Raw genomic sequence first — 24,828 nt, 5'->3', positions numbered from 1 at the left:
TCATAAAGGCCATTTTAATTATATTGAATTAGTGCAATACTTACCTTTTATAGGAATTGCTGAGAAATTGTTGTTGTTTAAAATTCTATATGTAAAAGAAATAAATACATGTGTGTTGGTAATATGAGGTGTTGGTGGTTATATTACCACATACTGTAAATATATAGCCATAACTCCATTGGCATTATTTACAGCTATTCCTATACTGAATTTCTCATCTTATGATAAATGTATAGAGGTGTCTGATTTGTTTTCCAACCTCCAGGTACTAGCTGGAGATCTCTTGCTATTACAACTGATCTCCAGCTGATAGAGATCATAGCCGCTTTAGAGATCATGGAGAAAATGGCCACTTTGGCAATTGGACTCTATGACATTTAAGTCCCTCCCCATACCCCGCCCTCCTCAGGCTCCGCCCCAAAAACCTCCCGCCAGTTGCGAAGAGTGACCTGGCAACCCTAGCAGTAAAGGGCTTGCAAGGTGGGAATCCTCCGTTTTGTTTCTCTACCTTGCTTTTGTTTCCTCTGCTTTTTCTTTTTTCTTTTAAGTGAGCACTACGTCTGGAGGCCACGTGAAGGCAGTTGGCGGAGGTGTAAACCACATCCCTCCCTTTGTCTCTTCCAGGCCTGCTGTCCTCCATCAGCGGAGGCTGATTCCCCCATTCGCATCTCGCTTCTCCTTCTGCAGCTTCTGAGGACCGCTTGCCCCCTCCAAGGTAGGCTTGCTTCATAACTTGTGCTTGGGCGCTTGGGTGGTGTGGGGGGACCTTTCCGTAGGGTTGAATGGAAAGTGGGAACCCATCGGTTAGTTGCTGTGGTAGCTAAACAGAGCTTTCCGTGTGCAAGAGAGTCCCCGAGGTACTCTGCCGTTTTGGTTACTGATTGGAAGGTGTCGATGTCTAACCGCGCTTCCGATGTGGGTGCCTACATTTCTACCAGTGAGGTTGGCATCAGCATTGGACAGCGTCGGCCCTTCCTTTACCAAGGCCCAGGGCCTGTGGAGAGGCCCATGATCTTTGGCTGCCGCCATTTCCCCTGCTGGTGTTTACACGTGCGCTGCGATCTGCCACGTGCCAAACACCAGGAATATCTTGATGTCCTCTACTGGAGTAAATTCGATGGGCGTGCAAACAAGAGGTGCTACCTGGGAGTAAGTAACAGGCCTTTGCTCTGAATCAAGGAGCCGTGACTCAGTGATAGAGCATCTGCTCAGCGTGCAGAAGGTCCCAGGTTCAATTCCTGCACCTCCGCTTAAAAGGGTCAGGTAGGTGATGATGTGAAAGACCTCTGCCTGAGACCCTGGAGACCTACTGACAATCTGAGTAGGCAGTACTGGCCTTGATGGACCAGTGGTCTGATTCACTAGAAGGCAGTGCCTTGCTTCATCTCTTAATATTAAGTATTTAAGGCTGCCTGTGGATATGCAGCCGTAGAGGGGGTGTTTGTATGTTCTCAAGAGCATTGTCTGTTTCTCCACAAGTCTAGGAGCCCAATGAGGTGTGGAGGTCCTGCCAAGAGCCTTCTGTCCCCTGTCTCCCAAAAACCTTGAGTTGATCCAGTCTTCCCCGACACATTTTTATCTTCCAGAAGCAGCAAAGGGGAATCCAGAAAGCGATAGGATGTGGCATTTTTGAAGTTGTGACGATAGATTCATTGTGAAACATGTCTGATGCTGTCCCCGGTGACGACAGAGGACCTGTGGAAAACGTGTCTGGGTATGTTGGTTGCCATCTTTATATGAGAGAGGGAGCCAATTAGCCACCTCCTTACAGGGGAAGGGCCAGAGTAGTTTGGGTGAGCATGTTTGCCACCCACTGACATTGGTTGGCAGATGGTTTAGGAGTGAACCAAAGTCAGTTCTTTTCACAAGGTATAGCTTAACTTTCACTAGATGTGGTGATGGCTCATAGGGCTTTACAAGACATACATGGAGCGTAGCGCTTTCCATAGCTGTAGGCCAGAATAGCTAAATGGAACCTCCATATTTAGAGGCAGTATATCTGTGAACACCAAATATTCGGAATAAACAACAGGGAAAGCTATCTCTTTCGTTCCCTGCTTGTGAGCCTGCCAGTAGTGTCTGGCTGGAAAAGATGCCAGGCCTAATGAACTTTTGGCCTGATCCAGCTGCAGCTGTTTGGACATTCGTATGAACAAGTAAGGGTAAGTAAATACTTATTTTGTTTCTTTTTATATTGCTTGGTGTGTTTTTGTTGGTGATTTCTTTATATTTTGTCATTGGTTGTGTAGATGCACTTGTATTGTTTACACTGGTTGTATATTGCCCATATATTAATTTACGTGGGGGGGGGGAAGTGTACATTTTATGGGGGAAACTTGGTGCAAGGAAAGAATTCTGGATTTGATTTTAATGAGAGAGAAACAAAATAAAAATGGGCATTTGGGGTTGAAGCAGCGGAGATGGATCCTAGTATGTAATAAATGCTTTATTTCACACTTGTGTTAGTCCAAATGCTTTGGTGCAGTTCTGTTTTCGGATTTCTGGCTGGTTCCAGATTTCTGCCATCGAAATCCTATTGCACTGTTTATTGGATCTCCGATCCTTTTGATTGTATTGACTTACTCTGTGTAATCTGCCTGCAGACTATAAATAACACGAGTAAATTAAAAAATTCAAAACCATCGCTTTGCCAAATGTCCCTGGTATAGTAGGGGGCTGGGAAAGACCTTCCTCTGCCTGGAACCCAGAGACTCACTCACCCAGAGTCAGAGAAGGCAGCGGGGGTTCCGAGTCTGGCTCAGCTTAAAGCAACTTCCTATTTGTGTAAGACCAGGCAAAGGGAACTGGTTCTTTGATCCACCGTGCACCACCACCCCCAAATCCAGTGATTGGTTTTGGCAAAGAGTGCCGCCTGGCTGGACTCCGCACTGAGTGTCAGTGGTGGGGCTTCGGTGATAAATTTTTAGCCCAACTACACCCCACACACACACACACACAACTTTGTCAGCAGCCGTCATGGCTAAAGGTTGCCGCTGAATTCTCATTCCCAGGAGACAAGGCAACAAGGGTTTTGCCTTTACAGTCTATTTTCCATTCCTGGATGGCAAAGAGCAGGCAGCAAAGATAGCAGGCGGAGCTTTTTCCTTGCAGGGAGATGGAGGGAAAAGTTTCAGCTGCCAAACTTTCGGACGGCTGCTGCTAAAGTAAAGACGCAGGAGGAGAGCTCAGAAAAACAGTTGGCGACCTAGAGCAGCGTTCCCTCCTCTGGCTGGCTGGCTGAGAACTAACCAACCCTTTCACAGGCCAGGGTGGGTGGCCCAGTCTTTTCTATTCACTCTTTTTCTTTCCTCCCTTCTCCTTCTCTGTGCAGTCCCCGACATGCATTAGTCAATGGGAAGAGTGACAGTTCCCTCAGCCTTCTGGACAGACTGTCCGTGACCAGGGGCGTCTGGGAGCTCCCCAATTCTCACCCGCAGCAAGCCACAGAACTGCTCACAGCACAGCCTTCGGGGGTAAGTGACTGGCAAACTTTAAAAAGTCTGGTGAGCCAGTGGAAGGGCCGGAAAAAGCGGCTGTCCTTCCTTAAAGGGAGTATTTTGTTATCCAGGGTCCCCTACCCACCTAATTCAGGTGTAAGATATATCATGCAGATTTTTTGTAAACCCACCCCATTCCCCTATTAACCACACCCATCTAGTGTCAACCCCTCCCACCTTTGTCTATGCCCCTTCTTGAAAGAAGCAGGTACGAAGTCTCATGGGCACATGAAGCTGCCTTCTACTGAATCAGTATTGTCTAAGGCTGGCAGCGGCTCTCCAGGGTCTCAGGCAGAGAAAGGTCTTTCACATCACCTGGTCCTTTTAACTGGAGATGACAGGGATTGAACCCAGAACCTTCTGCGTGCAAAGCAGACGCTCTGCCATTAAGCCACTAAATCCTGTGTAAAAGACCAAGGTGTCCCTGAGTATATGCAGAGTGTCTTCCTTTTACCACTGGATAAGGGCTCCCTAGTCCCAGCGTTCTGGGCCAAGGCTTCCTTCCAGGGCATGTGGCGGGGATGCCCATTCAAAGCCAAGCCCTGGCACCTCTTGTTCTAGAAGGGGAGCGTTGCCTCCCTCAATGGCATTTTGAGATCACAGTCCAAAAATGATTGGGACGCTTGCATAGGTTATCGCTTGTTGTGGTTCTACCTGCAAGGATCCATATGCCAGAACTCTGTTGCTGACTGTGACAGGGCCCTCCTGCCACTGCTCTGCCTCCCTCACTTATTTATTTGGAAAATGCACACGCCACCCCTCCAGAGAACCTGCTCGAGGCGGTTCACAAAGCAAAACATGATAACACCATAAAAACAGTACAAAAACTGTTAAAAGCTAACACCCATATGTGGGTATCCTTTGATAATGCCAAGAATGTGTTTACTGCCTCTCCTGTTTAATGTCACCAGCCATAGAATCATAGAGTTGGAAGGGACCACCAGGGTCATCTAGTCCAACCCCCTGCACAGTGCAGGAAATTCACAATTATCTCCCTCCCACACCCCCAGTGACTGCTGCTCCATGCTCAGAAGATGGGAAGAAACCCTCTAGGATCCCTGGTTAATCTGGCTTGGAGGAAAATTGCTTCCTGGCTGGAAACTCTTTTGATTTAATTTCAACCCATCACTTCCTGTCCGATATTTACCTGGAGTGGGGTCTCTTGTAAGGTGGAGAATAGGGCAATCCTTATATTGGCAATGGTAGAGAGGAATTTTAGATGGGCAATTAGGTGAAAAAGTAGACCTTCCTTTCGGGAGTGTAAGAGGAGCATTGCCTCGACCTCTCTTGTACTGCTGTCAACGGGACCATTGGCAAAATTTAGTTGCCATCCCCTGGTTTTAGGATCTAGGTCTGCAGAACCTGCAACTTTGCTGGAAGTGTCCACTGGGTTCCTCTTTCCTGCTGAAAGGGGGAAGGAAGTGTGTACATGTGTGGATCTGCCTTCATGTCAGTGCCTTCCAGATAAAAGTTATTGCCAAACCTGCGTTCTTCCTCTCTGTCCTTCCGGCTTCCTTTGCTGTAACCAGACATTCATCGTCACCAGAACTGTGGCTGGAGATTCCAGGGTCCTCTTGATTCAGACTCAGGAAGGTGGGGCAGATGCTGTCCGCTGCTTCTCCATTCTAGAAGAGAGCGCCGGTAAGTCTTTTCTGATGCGCAGTGTATTCTGTGAGTGTAAGGATAGTGCAGAGAAGATTGGGGCAGAATACTTTGCTACTGTTTGTCTCTAGCACCTGCTACTCAGAGGTATACTTCCTCTGTACATGAAGGATCTACTTTACTGTTGTGGTTAACAGGCATCCCTTGCTCTGTTCTCTTTGACTATTTTATGTGAACTAGTGTGTGTGTGTGTGTATGTTCTTTTTTGCTGTAGAGCTTGGTGGATGTTTATTTTTGGTTTGTGTTTTTAGTTCTGCTGCTTATTTGCTGGTTTTACCTTTTTTAACTCTTTCCACTGCATTTGTATTTTATACCCTTTTATAAAATTATTCTGTGGTCCTTTTTCCTTTCTTCAGTTTGAAATTGAAATTTGTATTTTATAATTACTTTTTAAAAATTCTGTGTTGTTGCGGCCTCTGGAGCCTGTTGATCAATGCTTAAAATACATACATAAACTCTTCTTTCAAAATATCAAAATTAGTAGATCTTGCTTGAATGCCTCTCTACAATTCTCATTCTCTGGCCCCGCCTGAGTCAGCAGGCAGGGCTCCCCAGTTCTTCCCAGCACTTTCTGTATTGGAACCTTTCGACCGCGCGTCTTTTTTCATCTGCCTTTTGGAACGAGCGCCCTTGCTCTAATCAGTAAGCTTTACTCTCATTTTCAAAGACTGCCCTGTTTGTCCATCTTCAATGGCTTTGCAACACATATAAGTTCCTCCCTCCCTCTCCCTCCCCCCACTCTCTCTGTCAGGGGAAGATGTTTGGAGAGGCAGAATCAGCCTCCCAAGTTGGATAGCTCTCCCTTGGAGCCAGGGAGTAACCTGCCCCCCACATGCTCTTTGGGGCCCCTGTCTCAAAGGGATTGTGAGTCCATGCATCCCAGCCACGCCATCCAAGTGAGGCTCCCGTTCTCAGGAAATAGCGTTTTTTAGTTTTGCTAGGTGTGGTTTCTCAATTAATGGAAGGAAAGATTATGAGGGAGCTTAGAGCGGGGTTGGCAGGAACTGGGTGTAGATAAGAACATAAAAAAGGCCATGCTGGATCAGACCAAGGTCCATCAGGACCAGCAGTCTGTTCACACAGTAGTCAACCAGGGGCCTCCAAGAAGCCCACAAACAAGATGATTGCAGCAGCATTGTCCTGCCTGTGTTCGAAAGCACCTAATATAGGAGGCATGCTCCTCTGATCCTGGAGAGACTAGGTATGCATCATGACTAGTATCCATTTTTACTAGTAGCCATGAATAGCCCTGTCCTCCATGAACATGTCCACTCCCTCTTAAAGCCTTCCAAGTTGGCAGCCATCACCACATCCTGGGGCAGGGAGTTCCACGGCATTGTGTGAATAAATACTTCATTTTATCTGTTTTGAATCTCTCACCCTCCAGCTTCAGCAGATGACCCTGCACTGTGGTATTATGAGAGAGGGAGAAAAGCTCCTCCCTGTCCACTCTCTCCAAACCATGCATAATTTTATAGACCTCTATCATGTCTCCCCTTAACAACCTTCTTTTTAAGCTTAACAGTCCTAAGCTCATAGCGCAGTTGCTCTAGTCCCCTGATCATTTTGGCCCCTCTTTTCTGCACCTTCTCAAGCTCTAGCAATATCCTTTTTTAAGTGTGGTGACCAGAACTGTACACAGTATTCCAAGTGTGGTTTCACCATAGATTTGAACAAGGGCAGTATGATAGCAGCAGTTTTATTCTCTATTCCTTGTCTAATTATGGCCAGCATGGAATTTGCCTTTTTCACAGCAGCCGCACACTGGGTTGACATCTTCATCGAGCGATCCACTACCACCCCAAGATCCCTTTCTGGGTCTTTCACTGCCAGCACAGATCCCATCAATGTATATGTAAAGTTGAGATTTTTTGCCCCACTTTACACTTGCTCACATTGAATCTCATTTGCCATTTAAATGCCCATTCCTCCAGTTTGTAGAGATTCTTTTGGAGCTCTTCACAGTCCGATTTTGTTTTAACCACCCTAAATAATTTGGTGTCATCTGCAAACTTGGCCACCTCACTGTTAATCCCCAATTCCAGGTCACTGATGAACAGGCTGAAAAGCACCGGTCCCAACACAGATCCCTGAGGGACCCCCACTGCTCACATTCCTCCATTGTGAGAACTGATCATTGATTCTGCTTCCTATTTTTCAGCTAGCTCTCAATCAAGAGGACCCTGTCCCAAATGCAGATGGGTCCCAATTGGGATATGGGCTTCCCTGCCCTGTTGTTAGGATGCAAAGAGGGGGAGGGAAGGAATGACGGATGTGGGAAGAGGACAGCAGAGTCACTCTGAGAAGTCCTTAGCAGCAGGGCAGGCAGCAGAAAGTGCCAAAGCGAGGCTACAGCTGAACATCAAGAAGACAAAAGGAATGCCTACTGGGGAATTACTCAATGTTAAGGTTGATGAAGAAATTGTTAAAGATTTTGTATCCCTTGGCTCTGTTATCAATCAAAAGGGGGACTGCAACCAAGAAATCAGGAGATTGAGACTGGGAAGGGCAGCCATGAAGGAGCTAGAAGAGATTCTGAAGTGTAAGGATGTGCCACTGGCGACCAAGATCAAGTTAATTTATGTCGTAGTATTCTCCATTACCATGTATGGGTGTGAAAGTTGGACAGTGAAGAAAACTGACAGGAAGAAAGTTGATTCATTTGAAATGTGGTGTGGGAGGAGAATTTTACGGAGACTATGGACTACCAAAAAGACAAACCAGTGGGTTCTATATCAAATCAAGCCTGAACTGTCCCTAGAAGCTAAAATTACTAAACGGAGGCTATTGCACTTTGGTCACATTATGAGAAGACAAGAGTCACTGCAAAAGACAATATTGCTAGGAAAAGTTGAAGGCAGCAGGAAAAGAGGAAGACCCAACAAGAGATGGATCGACTCAATCAAGGAAGCCACGGCCCTCCGTTTGCAAGACCTGAGCAAGGCTGTTAACGAGAGGATGTTTTGGAGGTCATGAATTCAGAGGGTCACCAAGAGTCAAAAGCAACTTGGGGGCACTTAACACATGCACATCCAGCAGAAGGCAGTCCCTGTTTCAAAATGTTATATTGTTTAAAAAGTATAGTTTATCTCCCTTTTATTTCAGTTTTTTTAAAACCAAGATTGCAACTGGTTTTATGTTTTCGATCATCTTTCCTGCTCTGCTTTCCTTATCTATCCTGTGTCTCGTTTATTATCAAGGCCATAAACTGTCAGGCTGATTGTTTTCCTCTTGTGTTATGTTTTTTTTTTTAAATTTCCGGGAGGCACCTGCTAGATCTTCAACACTATAGAAACGGGTGCTCTCCTTCTAATCTTGGAGAGAGGAAAGAAGGAGCAGTTTGGGTGCATCATCTCAGGGTGAGGGCTGTCTGGGCAGGGTCTTCCCGGGTGAGACTCTGTGCTTTTATTGCAAACCTCTAGATTCTGTCTTAATAATAATAAGCTTCTATTTATACCCCACCCTCCCCTGGCCAAGCCAGGCTCAGGGCGGCTGTCAACATAATTAAGTATATGTAACACTTACTTAAAATATAGATAAAACATCCCAACGCATTTAAAAACATTCTAACACATAGTAAAATCGCATGCTGTAAATCCATGATTCTAGGTTTGGCGCCCAATTTCCTATGCGGGGAGCGATCTTGGTATGGTTGGGCTAGCTGTTACAATATCTTGCCCATATTACATATCTCAGGGAGGGGGGCAATGGACCACTGATAATCAGGACATATGGAGAAAGGAGGCGTTCAGGATAGGATCATATCAGACCCAGAAATGGGGAAAGGGAAGAAAAGGGGGAAAGGGAGGGAGGAGGGGGAAAGGCGGTGTCACGGCCGAAAAGGCCCTGGCCCTAGTTGAGGACAGCCAGATGCTCTTAGGGCCACTTCCACGTGGGATGTTTTGTCTGTCTGCTTCTCCACCCCATAAGCCCTGATCTTTGCAGTTGACCAGTTCCTTGTCGTGACATCTTGCTCTTCCTCACAGCCGTGTACCTGGAGGGTTCCCACCTGCGCTTCCGAGATCTGCTGCAACTGGTCAGCTTTCACATGGTGAGCAGGTGAGTGGCTACCAGGAGGGGCTACCTTGGTGGGGCAGGTGGGGGGGGGGTCTGTTCAATATTCCCTCCCGGCTACTGCCTGGGCAAATTTCCCTAGTTCTAGGAAAACTTTCAGAAATTACAATAAAAGTATTTTGCCAATCTGATATTAGCACGAGAGCCTCTCTGTATGTTATAACCACAATAATATGACTCGGTGTAGAGAGCCAGTATGGTGTAGTGGTTAAGAGCAGTGGACTCTAATCTGGAGAACCGGGCTCGATTCCCCACTTCTCCTCATGAAGCCTGCTGGGTGACCTTGGGCTAGTCACAGTTTTCTCAGAACTCTCTCAGCCCCACCTACCTCACAAGGTGTCTGTTGTGGGGAGGCGAAGGCAATTGTAAGCCATTTTGAGACTCCTTGAAGGTAGAGAAAATTGGGGTATAAAAACCAACTTCTTCTTCTTCGTGGTTGAGCTGCCACAAACCTTGCTCTTCTATTCCACAATGGTAGTGGTGGTAAGTACCATCAAGTCACAGCTGACTTATAGCGATCCCATAGGGTTTTCAAGGCAAGAGATGTTCAGAGGTGGTTGGCCGTTGCTTGCCTCTGTGTAGCAGCCCTGGACTTCCTTGATGGTCTCCCATCCAAGTATTAACTAGGACCAACCCTCTTAGCTTCCAAAATCAGACTAACCTGGGCCATCCAGGTCAGAACAGAGACAAACAGAGGTGGAAATGAAAGTGTCAGCTCTACATAGCAACAGCAACTTTTGGCGTTCTTGTTCTTTTTTCCCAAAGTTTAGAGATCTTTAGGAGGCTGCTGTTCATGTGAGTGCATTGAGCAAGTAGACTTTTCACTGTAGCCATTGTTGGAGGGTTTTTTTGCCATTTTGGAGCTTGTCATGAGAGAGGCTCAAGCTGGTAGTGACAAGAGGAATTGGGCCGCACAGTTCCCATCCATGTCAGCCACCAAGCTAGGCAAGTCGATTTTCAGCTGGCACCCAGGACTGGTTCTCCAGTCAAGCCATCAAAATGAGTGCCTGATAAGAACCTAAGAAGAGCCCTGCTGGATCAGATCAGTGAGGGTCCATCTAGTCCAGCATCCTGTCTCACACAGTGGCCAACCGGTTCCCCTGGAGGGCCAACAGCAGGGCATAGAGGCCGAGGCCTTCATAAGAACGAATAGAAAAGCGATTCCACCTAAACATTAGGAAGAACTTCCTGATGGTGAGGGCTGTTCAGTGGTGGAATGCCCTGCCTCGGGGGTGGGGGGTGGAGTCCCCGTCTTTGGAGGTCTTTAAGCAGAGGCTGGATGGCCATCTGTCTGGAGTGCTTTGATTGTGGGATCCTGCATGGTGGTGGGAGGGTTGGGGTCACTGGGGATGTGGGGGGGGGAGGTAGTTGTTAATTTCCTGCATTGGGCAGGGGGTTGGACTAGATGACCCTGGTGGTGCCTTCCAACTCTGATTCTATGATTCTAAAAACATCAGAAGAGCCCTGCTGGATCAGACCAGTGGTCCATCCAGTCCAGCATCCTGTCTCACACAGTGGCCAACCAGTTCCCCTGGAGAACCACCAGACAGGGCATAGAGGCCGAGGCCTTCCCCTGATTGTTGCTTCCTGATGCTGCTATTCAGAGGTTTACTGCCTCTGGACACGGAGGTTCCCTGTAGTCACCATGATGTGTAGCCATTAACAGCTCTTTCCTCCATGAATCTGTCAAATCCTGTTTATGCCTGTTGCCGTCACTACATCCTCTGGCAGCCTCAGTTCCCAGTATGAGCACAGGGGTACTGATTTGCCCACCAGACTGCCACCAGGAGAGCAATGAGGAGGCAACCAAGTGGCTTAGTGTGAGGTTCTCCAGCCAACCCCGGCAATCCCAAAAAGTCACTCGCTCAGACAGGCAGGTCTAAAGCAGGTAAACGTTTATTCAGGAGCCGCAGGTACAGCATAAGCAATCCACAGGTTCAAAGCTGCTAATGACCATCCAGTCTACAAAGCATAACTTTAAGCACAAAGCAATCCCAGGTGCAAGATCAAGCAGGCCTGGGAATTGGGAGATAACAGTGCCTGGTGGGAAGCAGGGAGTGAGCAAGCCATAATACTGACGCTGCCTGTTTGTGACTCAAAGTCAGAGTGGGGGGGGGAGGCAGGGAGCAGGGATAGTTTGAACAGCTCAGGGAAACAAAACCAAAAGATGCTCTTGAACAGAAACGGGCCTAATTCATGTCAAGAGCCTGCCTGGACCACACGACTCCTGACTCCTGACACTTAGCTCCCTTGGCATAAGCGAAGGACTGCGGCCCCTTCCCCTGGGATCTCAAGAGCCTCCCCAGGGGATCATTTTTGTCATTCTGCTGGGCATTTTTCTTCCAGGGATATCCTGCCGGATCTGCTGAGGATCCCAGATGCCTTTCAACTCTCAAGCAAATCTGAATTAGATGCCCTTGCTTCGTTAGGCACAAGTGAGTTGAGGGGCCTTACTGGGTGGGAGAAGGAAGTTGTTCGCATGTTTGATTTGTTCCACTTCTGAACCAATGTTCCTGCTGCTTGGCATCACGGGATATATGTGATCATCTCAAGTTTGCGTTTCAACAAAGATGGCTCCTGTGGCCATCATGGAGTTCCCAATAAATTGATTAATGCATTGCATAAAGAATAACTTCCTTTCCTAGGGATGCCAGCCTCCATGTGGGACCTGGAGATCCCTGCGGAATTACAGCTCATCTCCAGACTACAGAGATCAGTTCCCCTGGAGAAAATGGATGCTTTGGAGGGTGGGGCTCTGTGGCATTGTACCCCACTGGGGTCCCTGTCCTCCCCAGGCTCCACCCCCAAATCTCCAGGAGTTTCCCAACCTGGATCTGGCAACCCTACCCCCCCCCCCATCCCCTGCTGGTGGCCAGGGGGGACCTGGCAAATCTATCCTTTCCTCTAATCTGTGGCCTTCTTTTAGCCCCACCCTCTCTTTCTTCAGCCATACCCATTTGGTGTGAGTCCACGTGCCTCTTAACAGCTGCATGGGAGAGAGACGCGCAAGAGGAACAATCTTTTTCTCCCATCTGCACATTCCTAAGCTAGAAAACAGCATTAGTTGAATTTCTGCCTGTTACACAGACACTGATGTTGGGCAAAAGAAACCGGTGCCAAAAAAGGTGGCAACTGTAATGCTTTCTTTCCCCTCAATTACTTCTTTGTTTCATTGGTAGAATTCTGGACAATGCCCCTTAAACTTGGCACTGGGTTGACATCAGCTGAAGAAGGTTCCCTGGGGTCGAATGAAGATCCCCATGAATCTGGACAGCCAGGGGGCCCCATCCAGGTGATCTCTGAGCATGGGGCGCTGTGCATCATCAATCCCCTTTTCCTCTCCGTGCACGGTGACGCTTGCTGGCTCAATTCTGCTCCGAACCTTTGCCGTGCCGACAGCAGGAGAGGGACCCTGCGACTCCGGAACGGACGGGGCAGCAGTGGGGACTTTGACTCAGCCGAAGTGTCCTGCAAACAGGAAGCTCACAGGAGCGTGGATCGTCCAGGATCCCCGGAGGAGGACAGGGCAATGGAGAAAGGTATAAGGCTGCAATAAGAAACTGTACGCTTGGCTAGTGGCACAAGGATCCTGCCACCATTAAGAATGTCACATGTGGCCTGTTCCCAGCAGGTGCAACTAACTTTCCGAAGGGGCTGTTTCAACTTGGGGAAAGTGGCACAGAGAGAAGGCAGGAGTCCCTCTTCCTACCATACTGCAGTGCTGAGCCAAACTGGGCTCCTGCAGGCTTTAAAACTGACACTCCCTGCAGCTGCTGTGTGGCTATGGGGAAAGAGAGCTGAGTCTGGGAACTCATTAAAAAATATATTGTGTCGCTTGGTTCACAGTCACTGGCTTCCTGAAGTGATCGCTGAGGTCAGTAAGATGGGCAATTTGTCAAGCTGGTGGTAGTGGTGGAAACTGCCGACAACTTCCAGCCAACCAACTTATAGTGACCCCGTAGGGTTTCCAAAGCAAGAGACAAACAGAGGTGCATTTGCCATTGTGTAGTGACCCTGGACTTCTTTGTCGAGATCAGGCTAGCTGAGTAGGCATTAAAAGTTCTAAACAGAGTTTATAATGATGGGGGGGGGGGGGCAAGAGCAGATGGTTGTCACCTTGAGCAAGGTATGCCTTGCCAGACCCCTTCAGCAATGCCTCGGGGGCTTGGCTTGGACCCGGCTGGTCACGGTGCAGGTCCAGGAGGAGATTCTGGTTCCCTCCCCTGCCGCTGGTGTCTGGGAACGAGCCATGCTCCCGTGGTCTGTCAGGGTTTTCCTTGTGGCTCTGCAGTCAGTCACCTCGTGGACTTGGTAGAAGAGCTGTCCGCGGGTCCTGGTTGCCGTCTTCCTCCAGTGTCTTTTTCTTTGCTGCCAACCTTCAGGTGGCTCCGTGTCCCACTCGGCCTCCGTGCGGCGGAAGCCCCTCCTGCGCAGCTTGGCCACGACTGACTCCACGAACATCTCAGAAGAGCCGCTTGCGTCCCCTGACCTCCCACAGAAAGAGGGCAGGTCCCAGCACCGTGTTTCCTGGATTGAAGCCGCTCCAGTGACTGCACCTCTTTGTTTGCCACCCAAGGAGTCTGGTTCTGAATCTTCGCCGCTGAACGAGCCCCTGGTCTTGCCCCCCATCCCCGAACTGGACTCCCTCTCTCTCAGCAGCATAGAGGACGAGGGGGACGGTCTCCCGCTTAAGGCCTCGCATAAGAAGAGACGTCCCTCCTCCGCCATTTTGCCGTACAAAGTGCGTCACCGCCTCTCAGCTGTGGGGAACGCGCTCGGTGGGCTCCTCTCAGCCGAGCGCCGTGTCTCCAACCGTGTGCAGGAACTGGCCCAGGAGCCGATGTCCTACCTGGGAGGTCTGGTGCAAAGCTTTGTGGGGCATATCCTGCGGGGCGCTGGGACACAGCACCCCACCAGCACCGACATGCTGCAGGAGATCCGGCAGATGATCAGCAACCTCAAGGGCTACCTGTGCGAGAGCTCGGAGCTGCGCACCTTCTGTGAGCACGGCGAAGCTGAGGAGATGGACCTGGGTAGGGTGCGAGGATGCGGAGGGTGGGATCGGGATTTTGAGGGCGGGGGGTGGTGGTGGAGTTGCTCTGTCGTCATCCACTTTGCAGTGTGACGGTCATCCAGGACCCACGGAAATGCTTCTTCACGATGTGCGTAAACCTTCAGATCTCACTGCCACAAGATGGCCAGCAGTTTAGAATGGCATTTGAAGGGAGGGAGTGATGGGTCTATCAACAGGTGTTAAGCTTGATTTCTAAATGGAATCTCCATGTTCAGAAGGAATGGAAGTAAGGCTATATTCCTGGAAGCCATTTCTGCATATAGAGGGTGGGATATCCTGTGGATTCTTGGCCTAGCTGGCCTCTGGACTGAAAAGCCACGAGGCCACCACACTCTCCTTTTGTTGTTTTTGATATTCAGAGGTAGACTGCCTCTGAACCTGAAGGTTCAATTTAGCTACTGTTGATAGGCCTATCCTCCCCGGGCTTCGTGGGATTCCAGTCCCAGGGCAAATGCTAGCTCTACCTCTGCAGGTGCAGGTGTGCACATACACACAGTCCTCCCACCCCCCCATCTCCCCTTCCCAGCAAGTGGGTTATAAATATCTCCTGCCAAGTCTTTGAGCTGCTGAAAATACTTTCTGTGGTTTCCACTCTGGTCCTCGGCTGCAGCCTCTGTTCTCTGTTGTAGGAGGACAGCCAGCGTGCTCAGAAAAATCAGTCGCTTCTCTGCGGTTGGGGCTTTGATAGCAGCAGCAGCAGCAGTATATACAGAGGAAGCCATTGCAGGAAAGGGGGGAGGATGAAATGTTGAGGGGAACCGAGACAGCTTCCTAGACCCCAAAACTGGGCCTGGCTTTTCTGTGCTGGTTTATTGCGTGGGATGCTTGCCTCTCGGGATTCTCCCGCAGCCTGCGGCACCAGGAACTGCGTCTGGATTCCCGAGTTTCTGGCCATGTGGGGCGGGGTGGGGGGTGGGGAACAAGTTTCCAGTCCTCAAGGTGTGGTTGCGAGAACATTTTAAATTATTCATTTTTATGACATGTTTACACAGCCCTAGATGCCACAGAGGAGGGTACATTCCCAGTGGCGGAAAGTAAGGCCCTAGTGCCCTGTTGAACTCTTTGTCCCTGCCTGTGAGTAGGGGGTGGGTGGGAAAGGATGACTAAATTGTGTAGAACAAGAGGGGTATGCATGTGAGCTTGGCTTGCATAAATTGCCCAGGGAGCTGAATTTAGCTGCTGTTCGTGCAGAATTTTGAGAGATAAATTCTTGAAGCACAAAGTGAGTCAAGCCTTGCCATCCCCCTTCCAGTGGCTCAGGGGTAACATCCCTGCTTTGCATGCAGAAGGTCCCAGGTTGCCAGTGTGTGGAAATACCCTTCCTCGGTTGGAGACCTGTTACCACTTGGAGTGGCCGATGGTCATAAGAACATAAGAAAGGTCCTGCTGGATCAGACCAAGGCCCACCAAGTCCAGCAGTCTGTTCACACAGTGGCCAACCAGATTCAGTATAAGACAGCTGTGGGTGTTCTTCTTCTTCTTTCCTGCTTCTTTGTTCTTTTCTAACCACCAGAAAGGTGGAGTGAGGTGTCTTGTTTTTACGTAGGTGTCGGAAACCTGATGCAAAAGCAGCCATTTTGATTCAAACCCGCAGAGACAAACCACCATGCCAGCATGGTGTAGTGGTTAAAGTGTCAGACTAGGATCTGGGAAACCCAGGTTCGATCTCCCATTCTGTTGTGGAAACACTCGGTCTAACCTACCTCACAAGGTTGTTGTGAGAATAAAATGGAGGAGAGGAGGAGGATGTGAGCTGCTTTGGGTCTCCGTTGGGGAGAAAGGCAGGATATAAACCAAGTAAATAAAATAAAATAAGTGCCTGGGTTCCCAGGTGTCTCTTTCATTTCCATGTCCCTCTCCACCCTGTCCAGGCTCTGTGGTGGAAGCCACCCTATACAAGTGCATCCTTAAGCCCCTCCGGGATTCAATTTACGCCCAGCTGCTGGACTTCCACACCTGCGACGGGAGCTTGGCCCGGCTGCGTGAACACCGGGCAGCCATGAACCAGCAGAGCCTCGCTGAGCTGGGAGTGACAGCCGGCGTGCCTGACGGGGCTGGCTTGGAGCGCATCCAGACCAAGCTGAACCTCATGCACCAGGCCTACTCGCCCAAGAAGAAGGAGACACAGATGCTGAAGGTGTGCAAGCTGATCTACGAAGCCATGAACCAGGCGGCCGGCCAGACAGGTACGGAGGCTGGTGAAGTCAGCGAGCCTTAAGTGGGCACGGGGAGGGGGGGATGAAACTTGTTTTAAAGTACTTCTGGTCAGGCTTACTGCAGGAGGAGAGCTGATCAAAGGATGGTGGGGAGAATCCCGAAACTCTCTTTGGCTGCCTGATGGGGTTGCAGTAAGGTTGCCAGCCTCCAGGTGGCACCTCCAGGAGATCTCCCAGAATTACAACTGATCTCCAGATTACAGAGATCCGTTCCCCTGGAGCACTGGTTCCCAACCAGGGGTCCGTGGACCCCCAGGGGTCCGCGAGAACTAAATTAAGGTCTGTGAAACAAAGTTATAAACCCATAATAAATTAATATTTTCAATTAAAAGTTCTCTATTATAAATATATATATATATTCAAACATTATTCTAAGCTTAAAGTTTAACTAACAGTTATGGTTAAAGTTTATTTTCAAATTCTCTGAATTTTTATTTTGAACCTTGGGGTCCCTGCACCAAACAAAAAAGTCCTAGTGGTCCCTGGTCAAAAAAAGGTTGGGAACCAGTGCCCTGGAGGAAACGGCTAGTTTGGAGGATAGACTGTGTGGCATTTTACCCCACTGAGGTGCCTCCCCTTCCCACACTGTGCCTTTCCCTGGCTGCATTCTCCAACCTCCAGGGTTGCGGACATTCCCCCTTCTCTGCTTTTGCCTCTGGGCCTCTCCCGATCACATTGGGCCATGGCCGTTAGCAGAAGGGAGAACTGACTCTTTTCGATCCCATGTGTGACTGCTTTTCAGAAGCGTCTCATGACCACATCTCTATTGACTATTGTTCTAATGCAATAGTGCTCTGTACCGGAGTCTTATAGCCCAGAACTGGCTCCACTAACTAGCAGTGGATCTCTCGGCCACAGAAAGGGTCTTTCCCAGCATTTGAGATCCTTTAACCGGGGATAGTGGGATGGAGCCTGGGACATTCTGCACGCAATGCAGGTGTTGTGCCTCTGAACCAGGGCCTACATCCCAGGTACACCTGCCAAAGGTCCCCCCCCCAAAAAAATTTTGGTGACCTGTGATGAGAACACTGATGTGGAAATGATAACGTATGAATAGTGATAGCAACAGTACTCTTAAAATGCACTTCTTCTTAGAATCATAGAATCATAAAGTTAGAAGGGACCTCCAGGGTTATCTAGCCAAACCCCCTGCACAATGCAGGAAATTCACAACTGCACCCCCATGCCCCCAGTGACCCCCTACTCCATGCCCAGAAGATGGCAAAAAAAAAAAAATCCTCGAGGATCACTGGCCAATCTGGCCTGGAGGAAAATTGCTTCCTGACCCCCAAGTGGCAATTGGCATTGCCCTGGGCATGCAAGAAAGGGCCATGAGAGCCAAGCACTGATGCAACCCTTCCTGCCCTCCTTCTCACGATCTGCCTAAGTTCACAGAATCAGCATTGCTGACAAATGGCCATCTAGCCTCTGCTTAAAAACCTCCAAAGAAGGAGAGGCATTCTTCTTATTATTCTTTTTAAATAATTATATTTGGACAGAATTTTCTGGAGGCATATCCGGAAGCTGACTTTTTCAACCTGCTGAGAACCTCACCCCCACCCCTTGTGGAAAGATGGCAAAGCTTCCTGTCTTGTTTAATAGCCTCTTTGGGGCCTTTGCTGGGGTTGCCAACAGGCCTGAAGAATAATGTCCTGCCCCTTTAATAGAGGCTTAATGTGTGGAAAGGTAGCCCTGTGGCGCAGAGTGGTAAGCTGCAGTACTGCAGTCCAAGCTCTGCTCACGACCTGAGTTTGATCCCAAAGGAAGTCGGTTTCAGGTAGCCGACTCAAGGTTGACTCAGCCTTCCATCCTTCCAAGGTTGGTAAAATGAGTACCCAGCTTGCTGGGGGTAAAGGGAAGATGACTGGGGAAGGAACTGGCAAACCACCCCATAAACTGCCTAGTAAACGTTGGGATGTGATGTCACCCCATGGGTCAAGAATGTCCTGGTGCTTGCACAGGGGACCTTTACCTTTTAATGTGTGGAAATGAGCAGTGGGTTGTTTTTATGGCATGGAGGTAAATAGCATGACCTGATGAATCACATCCGATTAAGCCTTTACAGAATGGACAGGATCTTTTTTCTCCAAGCAGTTGGCACTCACCCCCAATCCATCCCTCTGTATCTTTCATCCCTGGGTATGGAGCAGGAGAGCAGAGAGATTTTTTGTTGTCAAAATTCCTTTATCAGAGGTTATGAATCGTTTGACTATGGCTGGTGAAAGTCAATTAAAGCACACGCACACAATGAATAGACAAAGTCCTTTGTCTTAGCAAAACAAACTTTACTCACTATAAAATTGATGGCGTGTGTGAGAAGTTCTAGTCAACTCAGTAGCGAGTGAAAACAGCAGACTCAGCACATATAAACCAGTGCTCTTTTATTTACAGTGGCAAAGGGCTCTGCCTAACATCTCCATTTCGCAACCCCACACCTATACAAGTATTGTACAGAATATATACACATCTGGCTCTGTCCAGCAGCCAATCACCAGTAAGCTGCCTAGTTGCCAGGACTAACCTGCACAGACCAGTTCTGCCCAGATTTACTGCCAAGTCACTGAGCAGTCATGTGATGCCAGCTGTCACCTGGCTGTCACTTAGATTACAGCAATCTACTTGCTATGAGTAGTCTGAACTGCCAACAAAAATAGGGTAGGGAAAACTTGAGTTTAAAACAATAAATCCTTTCTACGTCTCTAGTTCCCTAAACTTGCCAGCTTGCGGCTGGCAGGAATCTACTCTTAAGCACATGGCATTTTGAAGTAACAGAAATGCCTCATCCTCCCTGTTTGGGATCCAAAAGGTAACTGATTCTGCTCTTTCTCGTTAGACAAAGAAAGAGCCATAATATGCAAATTATTAGTACGTAACTAAAAGCATGTTTACAATTGATCCTCACTGACCAGTAGCTAATTGACACATTGGAGATTACATCACCTTCTTGAACTGGTCAGCATCAATACAATCAATTTAACCCTTGTCTGACATATAACGAAGCTCGCTATCTATTCCCCAACATTTATCTCTGAGGATCCCTAAAACCTCTGCCTGGTACTGCTTGGACCACCCAATGATAAACATTCCCTCCCTTCCCACCAGCATGGGGTAGTAGTTAAGAGCGGCTGACTCTAATCTGGACAACCAGGTTGGATTCCCTGCTCCTCCCCATGAAGCCTGCTGGGTGACCTTGGGCTAGCCACAGTTCTCTCTGAACTCTCTTAGCTCCACCTACCTCACAAGGTGTCTGTTGTGGAGAGAGGAAGGGAAGGCGATTGTAAGCCGCTTCGAGACTCCTTAAAAGTGGGATATAAAAACCAACTCTTCTTATTTTGAGAAGAGCCTTTCGGCGCCGATGACTTCCTGCCGGTCTTGACTTACGTCCTGCTGAAATGTGACATTGTCTCGGCCCAGCTGGATGTGGAGTACATGATGGAGCTGATGGATCCCAGCCAGCTGCAGGGAGAAGGTAGGACTGCGTTCTTGGCTAAGATCTTTCCCCCCAGGGTTTATTTCTGCTGTCCTGAGGTGAGTTGTGTGCATTGGCTGTAGTTCACGTGGCCCGATAGAGGTAGCAATTTCTAGGGTCTCCAAAAACAGAAGGGCTGCAAGGAAACGATAGATGGGACAAAATTCGAGTCCGGCATCACCGTAAAGACCCACAGAATTCCCCAGAGTGTTCTCTTTCATGGCCCTGACCTGGATAGCCCCGGAAAGCCTGATGTCGTCAGATCTTGGAAGCTAAGCAGGATTGGCTCTGGTTAGTACTTGGATGGGAGACCACCAAGGATTGCTAGGGTCATTGGATCTGAATATTTTCAGGATTACTAAATATTCCTGACCTGAATATTTTCAGGATTACCGAATATTCCTGAATCTCCATACCGATACAGAGTTGTTGTGTTTTTTTGGGGGGGGGGGATATCTGAAAAAAACTGGCTCCCTTATAGCCTATAGGGAATCTTTCCGGGGTTCTGGGGGGGTGTTTTTTAAGGTAGAGACACCAAATTGTCAGCATAGCTTCTGGTGACTCTCCTTACAAGAACCCCCCAAGTTTGGGAAAGATTGGGTCAGGGGATCCGATTTTATGGGCCCCCAAAGAGGGTTCCCCATCCATCCTCCATTATTTCCAGTGGAGGAAAAATAGGGAGCCATAAAATTAGACCCCCTGACCCAATCTTTACCAAACTTGTGGTTTCTTGTAAGGAGAGTCACCAGAAACTGTGCTGAAAATTTCACGCTTCTACGTTAAAAAACAGCCCCCCTAGAGCCCCAGAGAGATTCCCCATAGGCTATAAAGTGGGAGGTAGGATTTAAACTTTAAAGCACTGCAGAGGGGCGCGGAGGTGCCAACGCATTTTTTCTTTTAAAAGGGGTTTCTACTGTTGTAGCCAGTGATCCCGAAATGATCCCAGAAAGAAACCAAGTTTTTCAGCTTTTTTGGGATTGGGATAACCGACTACAGTTTTAAAAGCCATTTTTTCGGCCAAAATTTACCAGTAAGGTATTTTTCGGCTTTTGTTGTTGTTTGGCTTTACCAAGTGCACATCCCTATTGAAAACCCCACTATAAGTCAGCTGTGACCTGATGGGGTGGGGGTGGGGAATGGTTTCATGAGGCAAAGCTCACTCCATCAGATGCTAAATGCAAATGAAGACCGATCAGTCCTTATAGCCAGATCAGAGAGTGAGAGTGGGGTATTGCAAAAAGACCACCTGGAGTCAGGATGCAGAGGTACAATGCAAAATATAACCAGTGGGTGGACGGCATTCTTCCACTGAAGGGGGATCTTGCTACATAACCTCACTTTGCTTCTGCAGTGCATGCATTGGAGTTTAGTGAACCATCCTGATGTACACTGAAGTGCATCATGCGGCTATTTCTTCAACTGCAACTGGGACAGGGGCTTTATTCCTGCAGCCCCAGTGGGAAGGAAAATGAGGGATCCACGGCCAAAACATTGCTGTTTTCTTAACTGGTCTTGAGGACGTGTTCTGCCAAGGCAGAGGTTCTTTTGGATTTGGAGGCAATAAATACACAGGAAGGTGAAGGACAAGCAATGCTTTACTTATCACACAGCATTCAGTTTATAACACAAACACAAAGCATTCAGCTGGCACATAATATAGCATTTATACTTTACAAGAGCTTATCTCCACTTTGGCTGCTGGGAGCTCCGTGTACAGCAGCGAGAGAGACCCCGGGTCATCGGTCAAGTTACGCTGTATCCAGATCCTGATCTGTGTTGAAGCTCTCTGCTGGTCTTCACTCTTGGGTTTTTATCACTCCGGCCAGATACCTTAATAGGTTGATTCAGTGCACCTGCTTTCCTGATAGTGCATACCAGCTGATGCATGAGTCAGCATAGAATGCCTAATCAATCTGAGATTACACCTGGTACCCAATGCTCCCATCTTGTAAGGAAAGAAGGAAAACAAACTGTGCTTAACAGGCCAGCATTCTTTACAAAGGGAATATGGGGGAAATGAGACATGTCAACCTAAACTCCTTGCCATACAATATTCTTCCGCATATTTCCAATACAGGACGGGCCTGTCCAGTTCGGATAGGGCAATGTGTCCTGAGCTTGTATTGACGCTGGTATTCCCTGTGCCGTCCTGTAGGTGGTTATTACCTCACTACCTGGTTCGGGGTCCTCTATCACATCGCAAACTTCCAGCCGGCTGCCATGGCGACGCGCCAGATCAGCATCGAGGCGCAGCGCTCAATCCACCAATGGCATCGACGCCGCACGATCCATCACCAGCACGGTTACCAGGGTCATTCACAGGTAACGTTGGCGGATGTGAGAAGAGGAACCAGAAACCGTTGAGAAGGAATCTGTGGCCACCGGGACTGGCAGAAGTCCCTGTTCTGTGTCCCAAATTAAAACACAAATACCTACTAGAGAAAAATCCAGGGTTTTATTGGGGTTTACTTGTGGGGGCTGAGACCCAGGCTATAAGGCCATAGGCCATTTATGCATGGCTGTTTCCTCGTGGTCACCCTGCCGACTATTCGGGGCTTTGCTTTGATTATGCTTGCATTTGCTGATCTTCATTGGTTGCCTTGCTCTCCCCGCGCATTTCTGTGCATTTCGCCTGCGTTTTCTGGATTCGTGTTTAGCCAACATCCAGAAAACATGCGGGTAGAGTGGGGGCACCTTCTGACAGTCAGAAAATGCAAGCATAATCAAAGCAAGTCCCCAAGTAGTCAGCGGGGTGACCGCGAGGAAACAGCCTAGCCATAGAGTCTGCTCTCCAAAGCAGCCAATCCAGAACTCTGACAAAGACTGTGTTGGTGCCCCGCACTGCCTTGTGGTCGGGCTGGACAGGATCTCAGAACACTGTCGTAAGAGTGCAAGCGTCACTGTGCTGGATCCCACCAATAGTCTGTCCTGTCCAGCATCTTGTTTCCAAAAATAATGAATCCTGCCCCATCCTGCCCCAGGATGTGGTGATGGCTGCCAGCTTAGAGGGCTTTAAGAGGGGAGTGGACATATTCATGGAGGAGAGGGGTATTCATGGCTGTTAGTTAGAATGGATACTAGTCATGCTGCATACCTATTCTCTCTAGTATCAGAGGAGCATGCCTATTATTTTGGGTGCGGCGGAACACAGGCAGGATGGTGCTGCTGCATTCGTCTTGTTGGTGGCTTCCTAGAGGTACCTGGTTGGCCACTGTGTGAACAGACTGCTGGACTTGATGGGCCTTGGTCTGATCCAGCAGGGCCTTTCTTATGTTCTTATGGACGTACCAAAAAGCTCACAAAGCCAAACACCCTTCCCTCTGGGGTATCTAAAGGGGAGCAAGAGGCCCTCTTGGATTTATGACATGACCGAAAGCCTCCGCTTGCTCCTGGCTGGCCCCCAGCTAGTGGCCTGTGCAGATTTGCTGCTTCTGAACACCCAGGTTCTCTTCAGCAGTCAGGGCTCAGGGCCACCGGCAAACCCCCTCCTCCAGGAGTTTATCTAGCGCCCCCCCCTTTGGTCATCATGGCATCCGGCAGCAGTGTGTTCCACAAGTTAACCATGAATTGTGCCAAGTGCTTGCTTGGGGAGGGGCTGTGGCTCAGTGGCAGAACATCTGCTTGGCCTACAGAAGGTCCCAGGTTCTACCCCTAGTATCTCCAGGCAGTAGGTGAGGGGAGACGGGGGAGTGGACAGGTTCATGGAGGAGAGCATGGAAACTAGTCATAATGCATACCTATTCTCTTCAGAATCAGAAGAGCATGCATATTATATTGGGTGCTGTGGAACACAGGCAGGATAATGCTGCTGCAGTCGTCTTGTTTGTGGGCTTCCTGGAGACACCTGGTTGGCCACTGTGAACAGACTGCTGGACTTGATGCATCTTGGTCAGATCCAGCAGGGCCTTTCTTATGTTCTTATCTAGTTTATCTAGCCCCCCTTTGGTCATTATGGCATCTGGCAGCAGTGTGTTCCACAAGTCAACCATGCATTGTGCCAAGTGCTTGCTTGGGGAGAGGCTGTGGCTCAGTGGTAGAGCCTCTTGACATGCAGAAGATCCCAGGTTCAATCCCCGGCATCTCCAGTTAAAGGGACTAGGTGAGTAGGTGATATGAAAGACCTCTGCCTGAGACCCTGGAGTGGCGCTGCCTGTCTGAGTTGACAATGCTGACTTTGATGGACCGAGGGTCTGATTCAGTATAAGGCAGCTTCATGTGTTCATGTTCTTATGATGTGAAAGACCTCTACCTGAGACTGTGGAGAGCAACTGCCAGTCTGAGTAGACAATACTAACCTAGATGTACCAAGGGTCTGATTCAGTGTAAGGTAGCTTCATGTGTGTGTTTGTCCTGGATCTCCAGCTCTCAGCTTCTCTGCCCCTCACCCCAGGGCCTTCAACGTCAGGCCGAAGCCACTCTTTGAGAGGCTGTGTGTCACCCTTGTAACTCCTTTTCTCGCCCTCCCCACAGAACATCCTCTACGTCTCCTTCCATGAGCCCTTCAGCAACCAGAAGTCCATCTCCACCCCCACTGACATGACCACAGCGTCCGTTTGCGAGGTGTGTGCCCAGAAGTACGGTGTCCACGATCCTGAAGCTTACGGCCTTTTCCTGGTGTTGGGGGAGTCCTCTCAGCTCCTGCCGGGCGACAGCTGTCCCCGGAGGCTCCACTCAGACATCCTCCGAGCCCAGGGGCCCCCTGTGAGCTTCATATACAAGCCCAGAGGTGGGGCCCAGCCTGCCGCCAGTCTACCTTCTCTCCAGAACTCCAGGAGCTCTACTGAGGCCCAGGAGCTCTTCGAAAGTGTGAACACGGGGCAATCTGTGGCAGACTGA

The 24,828-nt window shown here is 49.0% G+C and overlaps 1 protein-coding gene across 1 annotated transcript; it reads left to right on the top strand.

Moving 5' to 3' along the window:
• The first annotated feature begins 1,661 nt into the window (after positions 1–1,661).
• RINL (Ras and Rab interactor like) lies at positions 1,662–24,828 on the top strand. The gene is made up of 11 exons (XM_056845778.1): positions 1,662–1,714; positions 3,332–3,473; positions 5,027–5,138; positions 9,146–9,218; positions 11,580–11,668; positions 12,413–12,772; positions 13,616–14,266; positions 16,179–16,493; positions 19,864–19,992; positions 22,148–22,314; positions 24,463–24,828. Exons 1-11 carry the CDS (start codon positions 1,662–1,664, stop codon positions 24,826–24,828), a joined length of 2,457 nt encoding a protein of 818 aa, XP_056701756.1.

This window comes from Euleptes europaea, chromosome 3, assembly GCF_029931775.1.
Source record: "Euleptes europaea isolate rEulEur1 chromosome 3, rEulEur1.hap1, whole genome shotgun sequence".
Lineage (NCBI taxonomy): Eukaryota > Metazoa > Chordata > Lepidosauria > Squamata > Sphaerodactylidae > Euleptes > Euleptes europaea.
The sequence above is the reverse complement of the archived record's forward strand: the minus strand, read 5'-3'. Positions and strand labels throughout refer to the sequence as shown.

Excerpts from the sequence above, each read along its gene's own strand:
- RINL (XM_056845778.1), top strand. The coding sequence starts at position 1,662 with ATGTCTGATGCTGTCCCCGGTGACGACAGAGGACCTGTGGAAAACGTG. Across the intron at positions 5,139-9,145 it reads CATTCTAGAAGAGAGCGCCG|CCGTGTACCTGGAGGGTTCC; the intron begins GTAAGTCTTTTC and ends TCTTCCTCACAG. Across the intron at positions 19,993-22,147 it reads CAGCCAGCTGCAGGGAGAAG|GTGGTTATTACCTCACTACC; the intron begins GTAGGACTGCGT and ends GCCGTCCTGTAG.